The 19,518-nt window shown below is 37.2% G+C and overlaps 1 protein-coding gene across 2 annotated transcripts in view; it reads right to left on the bottom strand.

The window, feature by feature from the left end:
• The window catches only part of PKN2 (protein kinase N2), a 141,874-nt gene extending 123,696 nt beyond the window's left edge, over nt 1-18,178 (bottom strand). For both annotated transcript variants that reach the window (XM_012175410.4, XM_042250738.1), the window contains exon 1: nt 17,808-18,178. In XM_012175410.4, coding sequence (XP_012030800.1) covers nt 17,808-17,855 — 48 coding nt within the window. In that variant the 5' untranslated portion in view covers nt 17,856-18,178. The remainder of the gene's footprint in view (nt 1-17,807) is intronic.
• Between the last annotated feature and the right edge of the window lie 1,340 nt (nt 18,179-19,518).

Below are 19,518 nucleotides of genomic sequence, written 5' to 3'. Positions count from 1 at the left end.
AAACAAAAAGTTTCTGTTTTACAAAGAGCTGGAATGTGAAATGGTATCCTTTCTTAGTCTAACTTCAATAATTAAGCCTAAAAAGATACCTATTCCAAAGTTGCTTATTGTCAATATCACTCCATTCTCTTTCCACAAGATAGAACAAACAACTGCCTAATTTTTGTTCCTTAATATTAGTTCAAACTAAAAACTGTTTCCAAATTAGTGCAATAACAGTTAAAAGTTTTGACACAAAAAAGTCATTTGATAGACTTTTAAAAATGAAATTAGATCAATTTCCCATTTACTTCTGAAAAGAAATATATGAACCATTATTCGTACGAAATGAGGAATTTTATTTTTGACTTACAGTCTTTCAAATAATATACTCAGAATTAATAAAATTTTTTAAATTACTATAAAAATGCTAGATTTAAATAAGTTCTCAAGTTCAAGTAATTATTCAGCAATCAAAATAATTTCTAAACATAACCAGTAGGTTAAAAAACTGTTTCATGCATTTTAAAATATCCTCTGATATATTTTTAAAAAGTAATCTAAAAAGACAGGTCAACAAACTGGTATTAACAAACACACACAACACAGAATAATAGAAGGAATGCTAAACACACACACACATCCCACTTGCCCCTCTAGTTTTCTAAAGATGGCATTTGAGATTGTCAGCGAAAAAAGAGAACAGCTTCAACTAATTTCAATGACAGTAAAAATGCTTAGAATACAGTACAGAATTTCTAGTTAACAATATTGTACAGCATATTAGAAAGTAGTTAAGAGCAGATCTTATGAAAGTTCTTATTAGAAAAACGTGTAACTATGTGTGATAGTGATGTTAATTTATTGTGATAATCATTTAGCAACATACACTGTATCAAATCATCAACGCTGTATACCTAAAACTGTTACACCATTATACAGCGATTATATCTTGATAAAAAACACAATTAAAATGTTTAAACATAAAATTTCTAGGATAAAGCTGTTTTAAGATTTCAACATGAAGAAAAACTGGAAAAATTACTACTAATCATCATATGCTGTCTTCTACACCTGAGATCAACTAAACTCCAACTCTTAAAAGAGAACACACCACATACTGTCCTAAGAGAATGATGGACACAAAACAGCATTTCAAATGCAATCTATTTTTCTGAAAATCTCTGATATATATAAATATATATGACACTTTATACATTTTTAATGTATTAAACTTCTAAGACATTAATTATTTACTTCCCTTGAAAACCAATTTACTTAACATTCATTCAGTACAAAGTACTTTAAAACACTGTCCCATCAGTGTGAACCAAAACCTCGACTCACTGTAAAAAAAAAACAAAAAACAAAAAACAAAAGAATACTATCTTTAAACAGACGTAATTATTTTCTAAGCAAAACTAAAACATTTCTTTATTTAAATACAAATAAAAATATTTCCATAATCCACAAGAGACTTTTCTGTTTTCCTTAAATTAAAAACATTAAAATAGGCCTGTGCATTCATTATATAGTACTATTCCACAGAATTTTCTGTGATGATCAAAATGTTCTTTATACCAATGCTGCCCCTATGGCAGTCACCAGCCACATATGGCTACTGAGTACTTAAAATGTAGCTAATGCAATTGAAGAATTAAATTTTAATTTTAATTAGTCTAAGTTTTAATAGCTACATATATATGACTAGTGGCTACTGTACTGAACAACAGTTACAGCCTATCAAATGATCACAACCAGGTATAATACCTCAGTGTAATACATATTAAAAAAAAGCATTACAGTAAGCAACCCAAGTGTCCATCAATGGATGAATAAACAAAGTATGGTATATACACATAACAGAATACTATTCACGCTTAAAAAGGAAGGAAATTCACGCTACAACAAAGATGAACCTTGAGGACACTGTGTGAAGTGAAATAAGCCAAGCACAGAAAGATATACACTGCATACTTCCATTGATACGTCAAATTCAGAAAGACAGAAAGTAGAATTGTTTTTGCCAGAACTTGAAGAAAGGTGGTAATGACAAGTCAGTGCTGAATGGATGCACAATGTCCGCTTTCTAAGGTGAGAAGAGCTCCACAGATGGATGGTGGTGACAGCTGCCCAACACAGTGGATACACTTAATGCCACTGAACTTAAGGCACACTTAAGAATTATTAAGATGGCAAATGTCACGTACATTTTACCACAATCAAAAAACTTTTTAAAAGAATCATAATCTGACCAAGTAAGTACTTCTGATAAAATAGCTAACTGGAAATCTATAGGGGATACCGTGCTTCCTACACATGAAAACATCAGATCTGCTGAGAAAAAACTATAGTAAGCCCATAAGGAATAAAGGTGTATGACATTAACCCACTAGACCCAAGAACTGAGCATTCTGCTTCTTCAGGATCTAGCTGGACGGAGAATATTGTCTCTTTTAAGAAGGCACAAGGCTAGACAAAGTAAAGTCAAAGCTGAGTGGTAAAGTACTGTCTGTTTTGCTGTTTGGTTTAATTTGGTTTTAGGCACTGGCAAAAGAGCTGGCCTTGGGCGAGGCTCATAATGAGCAACAAGAAAAACAAAAAAACATTCAGTTAACTGTACAATTATTTTTAACTTTCTTAGAAGATAACATGAATTCTATTTTAGTAAAAGGGCATAATAAAAGTACAGCTCTCAGGGTGTAAAGAGCCTAGCAGGGAAAAACTAGGGTAGGGATGACAATACTACCACTAATGAGAAATTACTTAGGCGCAAGATAGGAGGATAAAATTAATGTAGATAACAAAAACAAACAGATCATCCTTTTTCTCACACACCTATCTGAATGTTAGGCCCAAATGCTCCAATCACTAAAAATATTAACACATCACAACAAAATATTTTAGGAAAGTTATTAGATGCTCAAGTGGAAAAGGGTGTATAAAATGAAGGGTGTATAAAAATTTTTAAAACTTATATACTTAAAATAGTTTGTTACTATATTTGACCCCACAGTCATAAACTAGAAATAAGTGCAAACTAAACTTTAACATCATTTATAGGAATAAATATATTATTCCTTTAAATGATGTAAAACAAACAAGTATTTTTTCAGTGCACTAATGCATTTCACGCACAATGAAACACTTTGCAGGCTGATACTGTGGGTAACATCACTGGCCCATTTTAACATAATTTACATAAATATAGAAAATATGATTCAACTTCATTAGTAATAGCTTCTTTAAATTATTTTTAAATTTTGTATAAATTTTAAATCATGATAAACTCTTCAGAAGTTACATACTACTGCTGCCAGCATCACTAAACCTCTACAGTATTTTTATGTTACAAAAATTCTACAGAGGACTTTGATACTACCATGAATACTGATAGCTAGTTGGAAACTAAATATTACCTTTTCAGTTCTGTTCTCTTGAAAAAAAAATGACAAGCGTTTTTAAAATAGCTCTAATAATGTTAACCACTTTTAGGTATACTAAAGAAAAAAATTACAACTTTAAAAGTTAATAAACTAGAATTGTATACAGGACTAAAATGAAGGGTAGGAATCAGAAGACAACAGCTCATATTAAAGCAAGCACTGGCTGAGTAAACGTGAACACCTGTAACTGGGTATAATAATCCCTTCCCATGCCTAACTAAAAGGATTATTTTAAGAATCAACTGAAATAATACATATAAAAGTGCTTTATAACTCAAAAATGCTTTACAAACATAGAGTGGTATTGCTATTAGTAATATTACTCATATTTTTTCACTGTTTTCCTCTTTATTTTATATGAGATAACGTTATAACTAATACTAGTGCCATTTCTGTAATTATCATTACAGTATAGTCAAATATAGGCTATTCACCATCTGGCCAACTTCAAAGAAAAGGAGAGGAAAGGTCCATTTTTTAAAAATTTAGTTAAGTGCTTTTCTTTTCAGTTCAGTTCAGTTCAGTCGCTCAGTCGTGTCCGACTCTTTGCGATCCCATGAACTGCAGCAAGCCAGGCCTCCCTGTCCATCACCAACTCCTGGAGTTCACTCAGACTCACGTCCATCGAGTCAGTGATGCCATCCAGCCATCTTATCCTCTGTCGTCCCCTTCTCCTCCTGCCCCTAATGCCTCCCAGCATCAGAGTCTTTTCCAATGAGTCAACTCTTCTCATGAGGTGGCCAAAGTACTGGAGTTTCAGCTTTAGCATCATTCCTTCCAAAGAAATCCTAGGGCTGATCTCCTTCAGAATGGACTGGTTGGATCTCCTTGCAGTCCAAGGGACTCTCAAGAGTCTTCTCCAACACCACAGTTCAATAGCATCAATTCTTTGGCGCTCAGCTTTCTTCACAGTCCCACTCTCACATCCATACATGACCACTGGAAAAACCATAGCCTTGACTAGACAGACCTTAGTGGGCAAAGTAATGTCTCTGCTTTTGAATATACTATCTAGGTTGCTCATAACTTTTCTTCCAAGGAGTAAGCGTCTTTTAATTTCATGGCTGCAGTCACCATCTGCAGTGATTTTGGAGCCCAAAAAAATAAAGTCTGACGCTGTCTCCACTGTTTCCCCATCTATTTGCCATGAAGTGATGGGACCGGATGCCATGATCTTCGTTTTCTGAATGTTGAGCTTTAAGCCAACTTTTTCCCTGTCCTCTTTCACTTTCATCAAGAGGCTTTTTAGCTCCTCTTCACTTTCTGCCATAAGGGTGGTGTCATCTGCATATCTGAGGTTATTGATATTTCTCCCGGCTTTTCTTTTAGGGATTTGGTAAGTAATAATTTTACCTTAGATCTGATACATAAGATTTCTAGTCCTTAAAAGGACAAGCCAAAACTAACTGTAGAATTTTGTACAGAGTTTTATGAGGTTTTAACACAATGAAAACACACCAGAAAAAAAATTATAGTAAAAAGAACTTTCTTGATGCTGGGGTGCAAAGACAAGGTCTCCAAAACAATAAAAATGAAAAGTCAAGTATGCTAACAAATAAGCAACAGACAACTGGACTTTTACTATAACTTACACATCAAAGCTCAAGTATATTCAATTAGAGTTGGCATTACTTATTAAAATTCAGAAGTCTATTACCACAAGTCTGGTTTTTCAATGCTGAAATGTACAAGACAATTTTGGAATTTGAACTATATAATCTTAGTTCAAATTTATAAAAAGTCCTCTGGGAAAGGACAAGATAAGAATCTGAACTCTCTGAAGATAAGAATCTGAAATCTCTGAACTGTTTTACTGCTCAATATTTAGAATGCATATTTTTTGCATGACAAGGAAATAGATTCTCAAATGAAAGCTTAATCCTGGAAGTTCATCATTTATCTATGATTTCTTTTATTATCCTTACACACCATACTTCAGCATACTGATACTCTAAATTAAGACAATCATGGAAACACATACACCTTTTAGACAGCTATCCACATTATATTCTACATGAAGCAAAAGAGGGAAGAAAAGGGAAAACAACCTATGAAGTATGATCAGTTCTCTAGAGCTCTTATGCCCAACTTCAGTCAGCCTGTCAACCACAAAACTTAAATATTTAAAGAAAAATGAAGTAATCCTAAAATATAAACTTCCAAGGGAAAGATTACTGTTTACTATATACCAGGAACTTTATGTAAATCATTCAAAAAAGCACATCAGGGAAATGCACATCAAAACCACAATGAGATACTAATTAACATCTGTCAGAATGGCTAGCAACAAAAACAACACAAATAACAAAAAGAAAAATACTATTTAATATCCCCTATTGCAGAATCTAAAAAAAAAAGAAAAAAGATACAAATGAACTTATTTACAAAACAGAAGCAGACTCACAGAGAAGGAAATTATAGTTACCAGAGGTGAAGGGTGGGGTTAGGGGAACCATAGTTTGGGAGTTTCAGATGGACATGTATATACACTGCTGTATTTAAAATGGATAACCAGCAAGGACCTGCTGTATAGGACAGGAACTCCCCTCAGTATTATGTAACAACGTAACTGGGCAAACAATGTGAAAAGAATAAATACATGTATTATATAACTGAATCACTTTGCTGTACACCTGAAACTAACACGACACTGTTAATCGACTATGCTTCCACATGCAATAAAAAGTTAAAATAAACAAACGTTGGTGAGGATACGGAGAAAAGAGGACGCTCTTAACCTGTTGGTAAGAGTGCAAATTGGCGCAGCCACTGCAGAAAACAGTTTTCTCAAAAAAACTAAAACTAGAACTACACAGGACCCAGTAATTCTACTCCTGGGTATATATCCAAAAAAACCGCAAAAGATTCAAAAAGATATATGAATCCCAATGTTCATAGCAGCATTATTTATAGTTGCCAGGTTATGGAAGCTGCTGCTGCTGCTGCTGCTATGTCGCTTTAGTCGTGTCCAACTCTATGCGACCCCATAGACGGCAGCCCACCAGGCTCCGCCATCCCTGGGATTCTCCAAGCAAGAATACTGGAGTGGGTTGCCATTTCCTTCTCCACTGCATGAAAGTGAAAAGTGAAGTCGCTCAGTCGGGTCCGACTCTTGGCGACCCCATGGACTGCAGCCCACCAGGCTCCTCCGTCCGTGGGATTTTCCAGGCAAGAGTACTGGAGTGGGGTTTATGGAAGGTATCTAAGTGTCTAAGTGTCCACCCACAGATGAATGGATAAAGAAATTGCGGTACGTGCACGTGCACGCACACATGCGCACGCACACACACGCACACATGCGCACGCACACACACGCACACACACACACACACACAGGAATACCACTCAGCCATAAAAAAGAATGAAATTTTACCATCTGCAGCAACATGGATGGACTTGAAGGGTGTTATGCTAAGTGAAATAAGCCAGACACTGTATGGTGTCATTTATGTGTAGAATCTAAAAAATATAACAAACTAGTGAATATAACAAAAAAGAAGCAGACTCACTGACAGAACAAACTAGTGCTTACCAGTAGGGAGAGGGGTGGAGGTAGGGGCAATACAGAAGGAGGGGATTAAGTAGTACAAAAAAGGATATAGTGTACAACACGGGGAATACAATCAATATTTTATAATAAAAAGCTATGGTTTTTCCAGTAGTCATGTATGGATGTGAGAGTTGGACTATAAAGAAAGCTGAGTGCCAAAGAATTGATGCTTTTGAACTGTAGTGCTGAAGAAGACTCTTGAGAGTCCCTTGGACTGCAAAGAGATCCAACCAGTCCATTCTAAAGAAGATCAGTCCTCAATATTCATTGGAAGGACTGATGCCGAAGCTGCAGCTCCAATACTTTGGCCACCTGATTCGAAGAACTGACTCCTTGGAAAAAGATCCTGATGCTAGGAAATACTGAAGGCAGAAGGGCATGACAGAGGATGAGCTCACCGAGATCACCGAGACTTGATCGACATGAGTTTGAACAAGCTTCAGGAGTTGGTGATGGACAGGGAATCCTGGCGTGCTGCAGTCCATGGGGTTCAAAGAGTTGGACACAACTGAGCAACTGAACTGAACTGATAAATGGAGTATAACCTTTCAAAATTGTGAATCACTATACTGTACACTGTAACTTACATAATGGGTTCCCCAGGTGGCTCACTGGTAAAGAACTTGTCTGCCAAGCAGGAGACATGGGTTCCATCCTCAGGTCGGGAAGATCCCCTAGAGAAGGACATGGCAACACACTCCAGTATTCTTGCCTGGGAAATCCCACAGACAGAGGAGCCTGCTTCCTCTGTCCTATGGAAATCCTGAATTCCTCAAGAATTTAGGATTACTACGTAATCCCATAATAATTTAGGGTCCCTAAATTACTGTGTACATGCTCAGTGGCTCAGTCGTGTCCAACTCTTTTGTGACCCCAAGGACTATAGCCTGCCAGCCTCCTCTGTCAATGAGATTTCCCAGGCAAGAATACTAGAACTTCTCCAGTATTCCTCCTCCGGAGGATCTTCCTCCTCCAGAGGATCTTCCCAACCCTCCAGCCACTCCCTCCTCCAGAGGATGTTCCCGACCCAGGGATTGAACCCGTGGCTCCTGTGACTCCTACTTTGGCAGGTGAATTGTTTACTACTGAGCCACTTGGGAAGACCAAATTACTACTACTGAAGGTAATGAGCTTAAAATCATATACTGGTCAAGTGGCTCCACCTAAAAACAACAACAACAACAACAACATAATGCAGTTCTATTCCCTCATAAATACCACAGCAAAAATAGAAGAAAAAAAATTTAAAGTAATACACTTAAAATTTGGGGACTTTTAGGCAAAAGACTGATATTTATTCAACAAACTTTAATAAATAGCTACTATTTACAAGTTGCTCTGCTCAGGACAAAAGGGTAAATATGAAGACAGGATATATAGTTCTTTTCATCAAAGATTTTAAGCATTCAACATAGGAGAGAAGATGAGGTAGGATACAAACAACTATAGTGGAATACAATGTATGGTAAAAGTCATGAGATAGAAAATAGCCTACTTAAGTTTTGAGGAGACATTATACATGACTAGGGGAATACAAGGGAAAAAATTAAAAACCTGATTTAAACCAGGTCCTCTTTGGAGAAATGTCTATTTAGTTCTTTGGCCCATTTTTTGATTGGGTCGTTTATTTTTCTGGAATTGAGCTGCATAAGTTGCTTGTATATTTTTGAGATTAGCTGTTTGTCAGTTGTTTCATTTGCTATTATTTTCTTTTCACCTTGCTTATATTTTCCTTTGTTGTGCAGAAGCTTTTAATTTTAATTAGATCCCATTTGTTTATTTTTGCTTTTATTTCCAGAATTCTGGGAGGTGGATCATAGAGGAACATACGGACGGCTAACAAACACATGAAAAGATGCTCAACATCACTCATTATTAGAGAAATGCAAATCAAAACCACAATGAGGTACCACTTCACACCAGTCAGAATGGCTGCGGTCCAAAAATCTGCAAGCAATAAATGCTGGAGAGGGTGTGGAGAAAAGGGAACCCTCCTACACTGTTGGTGGGAATGCAAACTAGTACAGCCACTATGGAAATCAGTGTGGAGATTCCTTAAAAAATTGCAAATAGAACTGCCATATGACCCAGCAATCCCACTGCTGGGCATACACACTGAGGAAACCAGAATTGAAAGAGACACATGTACCCCAATGTTCATCGCAGCACTATTTATAATAGCCAGGACATGGAAACAACCCAGATGTCCATCAGCAGATGAATGGATAAGAAAGCTGTGGTACATATACACAATGGAGTATTACTCAGCCATTAAAAAGAATACATTTGAATCAGTTCTGATGAGATGGATGAAACTGGAGCCAATTATACAGAGTGAAGTAAGCCAGAAAGAAAAACACCAATACAGTATACTAACACATATATATGGAATTTAGAAAGATGGCAATGATGACCCTGTATGCAAGACAGCAAAAAAGACACAGATGTGTATAGCGGACTTTTGGACTCAGAGGGAGAGGGAGAGGGTGGGATGATTTGGGCGAATGGCATTGAAACATGTATACTATCATGTAAGAATCGAATCACCAGTCTATGTCCGATGCAGGATACAGCATGCTTGGGGCTGGTGCACAGGGATGACCCAGAGGGATGTTGTGGGGAGGGAGGTGGGAGAGGGGTTCATGTTTGGGATTGCATGTACACCCGTGGTTGATTCATGTCAATGTATGGCAAAACCAATACAGTATTGTAAAAGTAAAATAAAGTAAAAATAAAAATTAAAAAAAAAAAAAAAACAAAACAGGTCCTAAAGAAGCATTCCAGTTGATAAAATGTAACAATATAGACAGAATATAGGTGAGAAAAAAATCGGTAATCACAGTATGCCTAAAAAATAGGTTGTCTGCATGAAAAGAGTTAAGAATTAAAAGGTATTTTGAGGCCACAACAATGACAGCTTTCAGTGCTGAGCTAAGGAATTAGGACTACATCTCACAAGCAGTCAGGAGTCCCTGAATGCTGCGGACAACTTCTCAATCTAGCAGTTGTACATAGTCTAAACAAAAACAGAATGAGACTGAAGAGGTAGAGGTGGAATATCGAGACATTGTAATCCAATCCAAATGATAATGAGAGCCCAAACTTAGATAGTGGCAAAGTGATGAATGAATTCACTTTACGTAAGTAGAAGAATCAACTGAATAGGCTGAGACAGCAGTCAAGTAAAAGTGATCAGCAGACTTTTTAGTTTGGTCAACCAGGGAAAGAATGATTACCTTTAGGGATACAGAGAAATCAGAGAAATCAGATGTAGTAACTGGTCACAGAAGTAGTCACAGACATCATTTATTTATCATGCATTTGTTTATGCAAGCATATATTAACTATAAGCCATATGTCAGGTGCTAGGGACAGAAAATTGAGTAAGATTTAATTCTTATCCTGAAACTGAGAGATACACATATAATTTAACAATTGGATACACATCCAATTGCCATATTGGATAATATATTCAATTATAAGAGTTGCAAAATAGGAAGCAGGCTAATTTGCCAATGGATCAAAATGCTACATGATTAATCAGTTTACTTATCAAAAATGTTCCTTAAGTTATAAAGTTTTCTTGATTATATGATATAAATATATTTATATATTCAACAAATGCATTTTTCTTAGTGGAATTTTAAGGAGTGCTCAGTTTGTCAAAAAGTTTTTCAGGCAGACCATCAATAAATTTAACTAAAATGAAAATTAATTTTTTCATCAAAAGATACTATAGAAATGACAAGAACTGTATTTAGTATTCTAGATCTGTAAATACCAATAAATCCTGCAAGAGAAGACTATTTTCTATTTATATTCAATATTAAATCTGATCAACTACAGCACTTTATTGCCAAGCTATGAATATAACTGAATAACCAATTCAGGAAAATGTAAATCAAGACCTGAATCAAGACCATGACAAGATCGCATTTTTCACTTTCCTCATCTGCAAAACATTAAGACAATACCAAATGTCAGAGAAGATGGATAAGCAAAGGATCTTTTATCTATTATATGCAGACATGAATATAAATTGGCACAACCACACTGGAAGTTGGGCATTACCATGTGAAGTAACAATTCTACATGTTGGTGTATAATTAATAGAAATTCATATATATGCAAGAAGAAAATATGCACAGAACATCCATCATTGTTCACAATTACAAAAACCATAAAATAAACACCCAATAAGGAAGAATCAGTGGATAAATATCCAAATATCCCATAAGGGAAGAGCTGAATGTTTTACTTATTGAAATGTTACACAGCAAATACAATATGGTTAAATCAGCAATATAAGTGAAAAATCAAGTTTGGAGAGACTATAAACAATAAGAGATACAACTTTTAGAATTATATATCGCAGAAAACTGAATTCAAAGAGAATGAACACAGAACTCAACATGACAGTTACTCTGGATGACAAGAAAGTGGAGGTAGGGGAATGGAATAAAGAAAAACTATGTACAGGTTAAGGTCCTAGCTTTGTGGGGGAGTTAGGGAGTGTGTAGTGATTCCTGGGTGTTTATTACAATATATATAGGTGGATGATTAATCCAAACCAGTGTACCTAAGGTTTAATAAAAAGAAAAATAAAATCTGAAAATTTAATGAAATTTGTTCAATGAAAATTCTGAAACAGACAAAAGGAGCACCTCCTTAGAGAATTACTACACAAACAACTATAGCAAAGGGAAAACAATATGATTAATTGTAAAATACATAATTTCAGCACATACATTGGGTTATAAGTATATTTTCTATAATCTAAAATAAATTCTCAATTCTATAATCACAACATTCCAATAAATTAAGATGTTTGTAAGCCAGAGCAGTAAAGCTTCAACCAATTATAAAAACTAAACATTGCCAAGTTCCTAAAATAGACAAATTCTTATAATAATGGTATATATTATATAATTCTTATCAGTTCATCTCTATAACATGACATCAACATTATTGATGTCTAAACGATGTTACCTTCGGATCTAAGGTATTTATTATCATCACCAAATACACTCCTCAGGCTTTCCTGTTCTTCATTTTAACAGAAAATAGTTATGTATATACTGCTAGAAAATATTAATGTTTCTGAGATTGCGAAAAACTAAATGTGACGAGATAGCTTCAAATAAGATTTCACTAGGTAAAATTAAGGGAATCTAGACATGTATCAAAATAAATGTTCCCTATTTCCACTTTTCTAAGACATTAGAAGCTTACTTTTCCATATTTTTTTCCAGTCAAAATTTTACCTATCTTTTTAAAGCTTTTAACTAGTTTTAACTGTCTTTGTTGCCAAGTTTGAACTCTGCTGTATTAAACGTCACGATTCTGTCATACTCTAGAGTAAAATGGGTTTCTGAAAAACAGTAGACACTTGACAATTGTTTAACATAGAACACAATACTAGAAAATGATGCAAAATTAACTACTCTATTCACATATCATATATGCATCTGGAAGTAACATTATTTTAAGTGATATTCATCTCTACAAACTACCACTCCACTCTTTCCATTTGTTTAAAAGTAGACAGAGAGGAACGACCTGATAAAAGGCATGAAAATTTACTGTTGCCAAATTTAAAAAGCAGAGAGGAGAGCCCAAGGAATCAGATGCAAAGCCCTGGGGCCAACAGAAAACACCTGGAAAGCGTCCTTCATTTCAGTTCCGTTCAGTCGCTCAGTCGTGTCCGACTCTTTGCGACCCCATGAACTGCAGCACGCCAGGCCTCCCTGTCCATACCTTTCCCTCTTCAACACTGATAACAGGACTTCCCTGGTGACTCTGTGGATAAGAATCCATCTGTCAATGAAGGGGATGTGGGTTGGATCCCTAGTCTGTGAAGATCCCACATGGTATGGAGCGACTAAGCCCATGCACCACAACCACTGAGCCCACGTGCTACAACTACTCAAGTCCGTGCACCTGGAGTCTGTGCTCCACACAACACAACGCCTCCACTCGCAGCAACTAGAGAAAGCTCTCGCAGAGCAATGAAGACCCAGCGCAGCCAAAAATAAATACATAAAACCTTAAAAAAATTTAAAAATATATTCATCATTTGTGAATAGTAGGAGCTGTAAGGAGACTAGAACTAATCTCTACTGTACTAATTAGAAACAATAAGAAAACATGACCATTTTAGAGCTATCATTTTATAATACTAGTTTCAGCACAAAGACTTACTCAAAATCAAAATATTTTGAGACAAAAACAGTCAATAAAACTAATTAGATCCATTTATCGAGAACTAGTGGCAATTTTTAACTTATAGTTAGTTCTGTCTTAAAACTCTATGAACGTCATTTCTTTGTAAATTTCTTAGTAAGTAATACAGGATATAGAAGGAAGAAAAAATAACACATCAGTATGTTGTATACCTTAAAATTACACATTGCGTGTCAAATATCTCTCCCTCTCTTTTTTTAATAAAAGGGAGGAAAAAGAGGAAAGGAACTCAAAATGCCCTGGGACTCATACGTTGGAAAAGTTTGTCAGTTAATTGACTGATAGAACTATGAGACTATGAGCACATTTTATTTTCTTTGTGCTTTTCTGCATTTTCCTGATTTTTTAGAATAAACCTGTATTACATTGATAACTTGGAAAGAGCTGTGAAACTTGTCTTACCCATGTGCCTACATTCTCATACTACATTCCTCCAACTCACACTAAAGTCTTAATTCTCACAACACAGACACTGTCTACTTTTCAGTATCACTGCAAAATAGATGTCCCCTCCTAATTTCCCATCAAATGAGTAAAATAAGGGGGTGCTTTATGTAGATTTAACATAACTACTGCAGAAATCCTTTTGAACTTTTTAAGGGAATATTCTGGGGACAAGTGATTAGCTATGTAAATTAAAGAAAACTAAGTAATCATAAGCAACTTCTAATAGTCAAGACATTTCCCATCCTAGGTGACAAACTGAGCCTTGTATCAATGTACTGAGTACTTACTCAGTGCCAAATGCATAGCCTGGTTACATAGCTTAAATTTTTAAAGCAAAGTTTATCTTATGGATAGTCTACAGAGAAATATGTAATCTTTTGGAAAGTTTTGAGCAAACATTTGACAACTTTCATCAGAAACAGTAATTGTTAAAAGAAGAAAACCTGCAAAAAAGGTTATTTGTACTGTTATTCTTTATAGAATGTTACACCCTATTTGCAGTAATAAAGTACTGTTAAATGACCTAACCAAATGTGGAAATCACTTTTCCTTGTTATAGAGGAACCTAATAAAGAGAAGTTTATGTTAAAGTTAGCTTTGTTTAACTATATTCTGGGCCAATTTTTAGAAAGTTCACATATTTACAACATCAGAATACAAAACATTTATTTATGGGTCCACATATTACAAATGGTATAGTGGGAAAGATATAAATCCAAACTCTAACTCAAGACTTACAGTGTGAACATAAATGACTTACTATTTCTGAACTTAAGTTTCCTGATCTGTAAAATGGAAATAACAACATGAACTTTACTGGATGGTTTTCAAGATTATATAAAGTACACAGGGTACCAAGTACAATGTTTGACATAGCGCAGATAATCAAGAAATGGTTTTGTACTTTCCTGTAGAAAGTGAAAGCCATATCTTGTCATCTTTATTCCCTCTGATATACCTTTGGTAACTACTCAATAAATGTTTCTTGAAATGAATCCCTGTAATTTAAGACTAATTAACTCAACCTTCCACTTAAGCAAGTCACCTCTACCTAAACAAATTCTGCTGAGAAGGGAACTTAAGATTCCCAACACTTTATTAACCATTCTGATGAAGATGAATTTCCAATAATCAACCAGGTAATTTTATTAGTATGCTACTCAATATTTGAGTCTGCACTCTACAAAATTACTGTCGTAGCCAACATTTTCATTTTGAGATTCTTTATATAGTTTTCATCAATTCAGTTTTCATGGCATTAAACTTTAATTTCTTTGGCTTCACAAAAGTATCTCACTAATTTTCCCAATACACTTCAAATAAAAAAACAAGAGAACAGGACATAATTATAAGAGATAATTAATTAGAAATTGCCAACCAAGTTTATTTTTTACAGCCTATTTTTGTTTTTACCACAGCAAATATTCTTCCTTACACACTAAACCCTCCAGCCATCAAAGTTTGTGTATACTTTATTAATGATTCCTTGCTGAATAAGCCTCCTAAATGACTAACAAAAGTGAGAAACTTTACATTATACATAAATATTACAGTAATTAACAAGACTGGTTTCAGGTTTTCTGTGTCTTTTCATAACCAAAAGTTATTGGTTTCATCTCAAGTAGTAAAGTATTTCAAATTCTGCAATATAATTTGAAAAATAAATTTTTAAAAGTTGGATATACAATATTTCTAAATAAATATCAAGTTCATTAAAACAGGCTGTAACATGTAACTTTCAGTCAGATAAGATACGGGAAAGTAACAGTTTTCACCTAAACAATTTAAAATTTTGCTACATAAATTACTATTTAAATACTTAAAATCTGTACAGCAGAAAAGCATTAAGAACCTCACATTAAACAACTTTTCAATTTAAATAAATTCAAACAACTTAGAAGGTTTTTAAAATTGGTTCTCCAAACAAGTTTGATAAATACTTGGTTACTATATTCTAGTTTCATAACCCAATGAAATGACAGAATGTCTGAAGAGATGCATAATACTCGTGAAGCAAATTTTATCATGGTATCTTGAGTGCTGATATAAATACTATTCTCAATTATTTTAATAAACATGATAAAGTTCAAATGCAATAATCTTTATTAGAACTAAGAGTCAAGTATACCAAGAAAAAATGCCCTGGCTATTCATGACAACCTATCAGTAACACTTAATAGAAACTATGCTTTTTCTGGAGGGAGTTATATTTTAGTTTATTTAAAAGTTTAGCTTTAGATGGGATGTTCCCCTAGTTTGGTCCCATTTTTAAAATACTCATGTTTAAATATTCCTATTTATTTAACATGCTTCCTTGCTACTGTAAAAAACGGTCTTATCAAAAGTTCCTACATCTTATATTTTAATATAGATGAAGATAGACTTTCACATTCAGTGCCAAAGTAAGAATCTTTTACCTCAACTTTCTATAAATACAAATAAGGATACCAAATACTTAATGATTCTGAAGCCACTCAAAGAAAATTCTCCTGTCATTTTCAAGGTTTTTTTCAGTCATTAGTATGCCTTTCATATTTCAAGACTAGATAATGGAAAGCATTTCCAATGTGCCTCAAACTTCACTTCAAAAGCTCATGTAAAGTAATAAAACAAATTCCATTCATTTAGCAAACTGGTATGTTGTTAAGACCTCCTTAGAAAAAGCTAAGAGTAATTAGAACACTATACAGCAACATGTTCAATAATATGAAATTCAGCTGTGCTTTTCTACAGGATGCCAAATTCAAAAACGTGCATTGATACACCTTATTGAAATTTCTATTTTTATGGAGGAAATATCAAGTATTACAACAATGCCATTAAACTTACATCTAAACGCACAATAAACCAACTAATACAGGATTTTACCGAAAAATATATATGAAGAGCAGAAAATGTAGAAGCAACTGAAATTAGAAATCAAGAATCAATCCTTCAGGGTGCCTAGATTAAGCCTTCTCAAAAAAATTAATTGCCCAGCACGCACACACACACACTCACACACAATCAATGTTTAAGTGGGCTATTTTTTTCTTCTCTTTATTTCCATCTCAATCTTCAAGTAGCTAGAAAACGACTATATTTAAACAAACCAAAATAAGTTTAAGTCAGAGAACAAGCACATGAAACTTTAATCCAGATGTAAACATCTCTGGTACACTCCAAAGTAAAAAATAAACTCTACAAGGTAGCGCACATCATAGAGATCTAAAAACAAAAATCATGCCTACATCATCAAATATTTAGCTGGAAAATGGAAAGAATAATATAGCTACTCAAGTGGACTTAACTAATTAAGAGATCTATTTTGTTCTCATCTTCTGCAAGCATGTGGTGCCCAACATTTTCCCTGAGTCGACTGCTTTGCCCTTTGTAAACAACTTCTGTAGCTCTTTTTCTGGTATTCAAACAGGAGGGAAAATGAAAGCCTGAAAAGCATCAGCATCAGGGCTTCCGGATCTGAGCAGGGGAGTAGTTGAGAAGGGGACCAGTATCTATTAGTTTTAAAAAAAAAAAAAAGAGTAGCCCGCAAGATAAAAGAAAAAAAATCTAGTCACCTGAAAAGGGTTGGTGAAGTGAAGCAAGCATTTGGTGAGATACTTTCCCCCCCCCCTTTCTTTTTTTTTGTTTTTTCTTAAAAAAAGAAAAAAAAAAAACTTGTCTGGGGGCTGGAAGTTATGGGGGCGCTCTTTGTGCGGAGTCGGAGGGGAAGGGGAGGGACGAGAAAACAGCTTGGGAGTCATTCAAAGGAGTTTAAGGAGCGGTGTTCGAGGGAAAGGCGGGGCGGGGCCGGGCCAAGAAGAGGGAGGGGGCGCCAGGGGTGTCCGCCGGCGGCTCTGACACTAACAAGGGGGCAGCGGGCTGGCCGCCCCCGCAACGGGTGAGAGCGGAATTCGGCCGCAAGATGGGGTCCCTCTGGTGGGTAGAGTCAAATTAAAGCGGTGGCAGGCCAGGGCTCCGGCGGGGCCAGAGGTTCTGGCTTCAGAAGGAAGCGGCTCCCGAGTGACATCCCCGAGTTTCCGCACTTAGCGGGCTAGGGGCGCGGCGGCCACACGGCTCCCCACGGCCCCCTACCCGGAGCCAGACCCTCCTCCCTCCCTCTCTCCTCCGCCACCGCCTCACGCCCGGGCCGCGGCCCTTACCTGCAGCTCGGTGAGCACAATTTCCCCCTGTTCGGGGTTGGACGCCATTGCGATCCGCTCTGAACTCCGCACCTGGACGCAGCCGCAGCCGGCGAAAGGAGAAGGCGGGACGGGATCCGGGGTGGGGGGTTAGGAGCGGGGAGAGAAAGAAAAAACCTAGGGATTCATGGAGGCGCAGCCCCTGCTGGAGGCGCGGCTTAGGTTCATGGGGAGCGGCGGGGAGCGAGGGTACTCGTAGCGGGCTCCCCCTCGCCGCCCGCCGCCGCCGCTCGCTCGCCCGCTCGTCTGCGCCGGACTCCTTTGCTCAGTCGCTGCCTCTGGGCGACGCCAGGAGCCGCCTTGAGCCTCTCGGTGCAGGGCGGTGCGGCCGCGGCGGCAGCTCCTCCTGTCGCACCATTTGGCTGTCACCTCGTCGCAAAAGCGGCCTCACTTGGCGGCAGCCAGGTCACGTGACGGCCACGGCCACCGCCTCCCGCCGGGCTGGGTAGGTGGGGCGTAGGGACCCCAAGGGCGGGATGGCTTCCGACGCGACTCCGCGGCGGGGACTGCCATTGGACCCCGTCGGGGTGAAAAGGAGGGGAACGGACTTGGGCTCGCGTCTCCTGGGAGGCGGGAAATGGAAGAAGAAAACACACGCCCGCTTTCCTGCTGCGTTTAACGGCCCTGCCGAGAACGCTGGAAGTCGGGAGCCTACTCCTTTTCTTTTCGCCAGGCCCCTTTCTCTTTTCTAGCCCGTTTAGGCCTAACGCAAAGGGACCCCTCTCTAATCTCCACAACGCCAAGAGTTTCGAGACTCAAACCTTACAGATTATTCCGCAGCCCAAACGATTAATCTTGCGTTTTGCTCTCCTGCTTTGCGCCGCTCCGCGACCAGTAAGGTGCTCAGCTGGTGAAACTTGGGTGTGGTCTGTACATTTCAGGACGTGTTAGCGGCTCTCGACCTTTGGCAACTTTTAATGCACGGTGTTTTAAAGATACCATTTCCCAAGCGCTGCACTATGGTATAAGTATTTGTGTGTGTGTGTGCTCAGTCGTGTCGGACTCTGCAATCCCATGGACCCGTTGCCCGCCAGGCTCCTGTGTCCGTGGAATTTTCCAGGCAAGAATACTGGAGGGTGTTGCCTTTCCCTCCTCCAAGGGATCTTCCCAATCCAGGGATCGAACCCGCCTCTCTTGAGTCTCTTGCATTGGCAGACCGATTACCGCTAGCAGTATGGTTTGGGCTGTAGCGTTCCGCTGAGCTTAGAGTTTAATTAGGTAGTTTCTTGAATTGTTTAACTGAATCTAAAGTGAAGGAGGTGGGACGGTTTTACCCTCATGAATGGGAAAAGGCCAGCTTTCCCTGATGTAGTAAACATCCAAGCTAACCTGTCTATTAGTAACCTAGAGTTAGATAGCCTTAAGTTTGGGTTCAAGAAGTGACACTATAGTATTCAGGAATGTCAATAAAATCTCCGACCCTTAGCTTTTGTCTGAGCAGTGAATGGATATTCTAGGCAACTGGGTGACTTTTATTATATGAGACTGAGACACCTTGACTTTGTTAAAAGCTATTTAAGGAAAGTGATAGGGATTATTTAGTTAGACAGCTACTTGAAGGATGGCTTCCTTAGTGTACTTTTTAAGTATGCTGTCCTGAACTTTTATTGCTGCATGTAAGATCTGTTGGGCTGATGCTAGGGCTTAAGTTCATCTTTTTGTCTTCTAAAGT

Source organism: Ovis aries, chromosome 1, assembly GCF_016772045.2.
Source record: "Ovis aries strain OAR_USU_Benz2616 breed Rambouillet chromosome 1, ARS-UI_Ramb_v3.0, whole genome shotgun sequence".
Lineage (NCBI taxonomy): Eukaryota > Metazoa > Chordata > Mammalia > Artiodactyla > Bovidae > Ovis > Ovis aries.
This window is presented reverse-complemented; position numbering and strand designations above follow the sequence as displayed.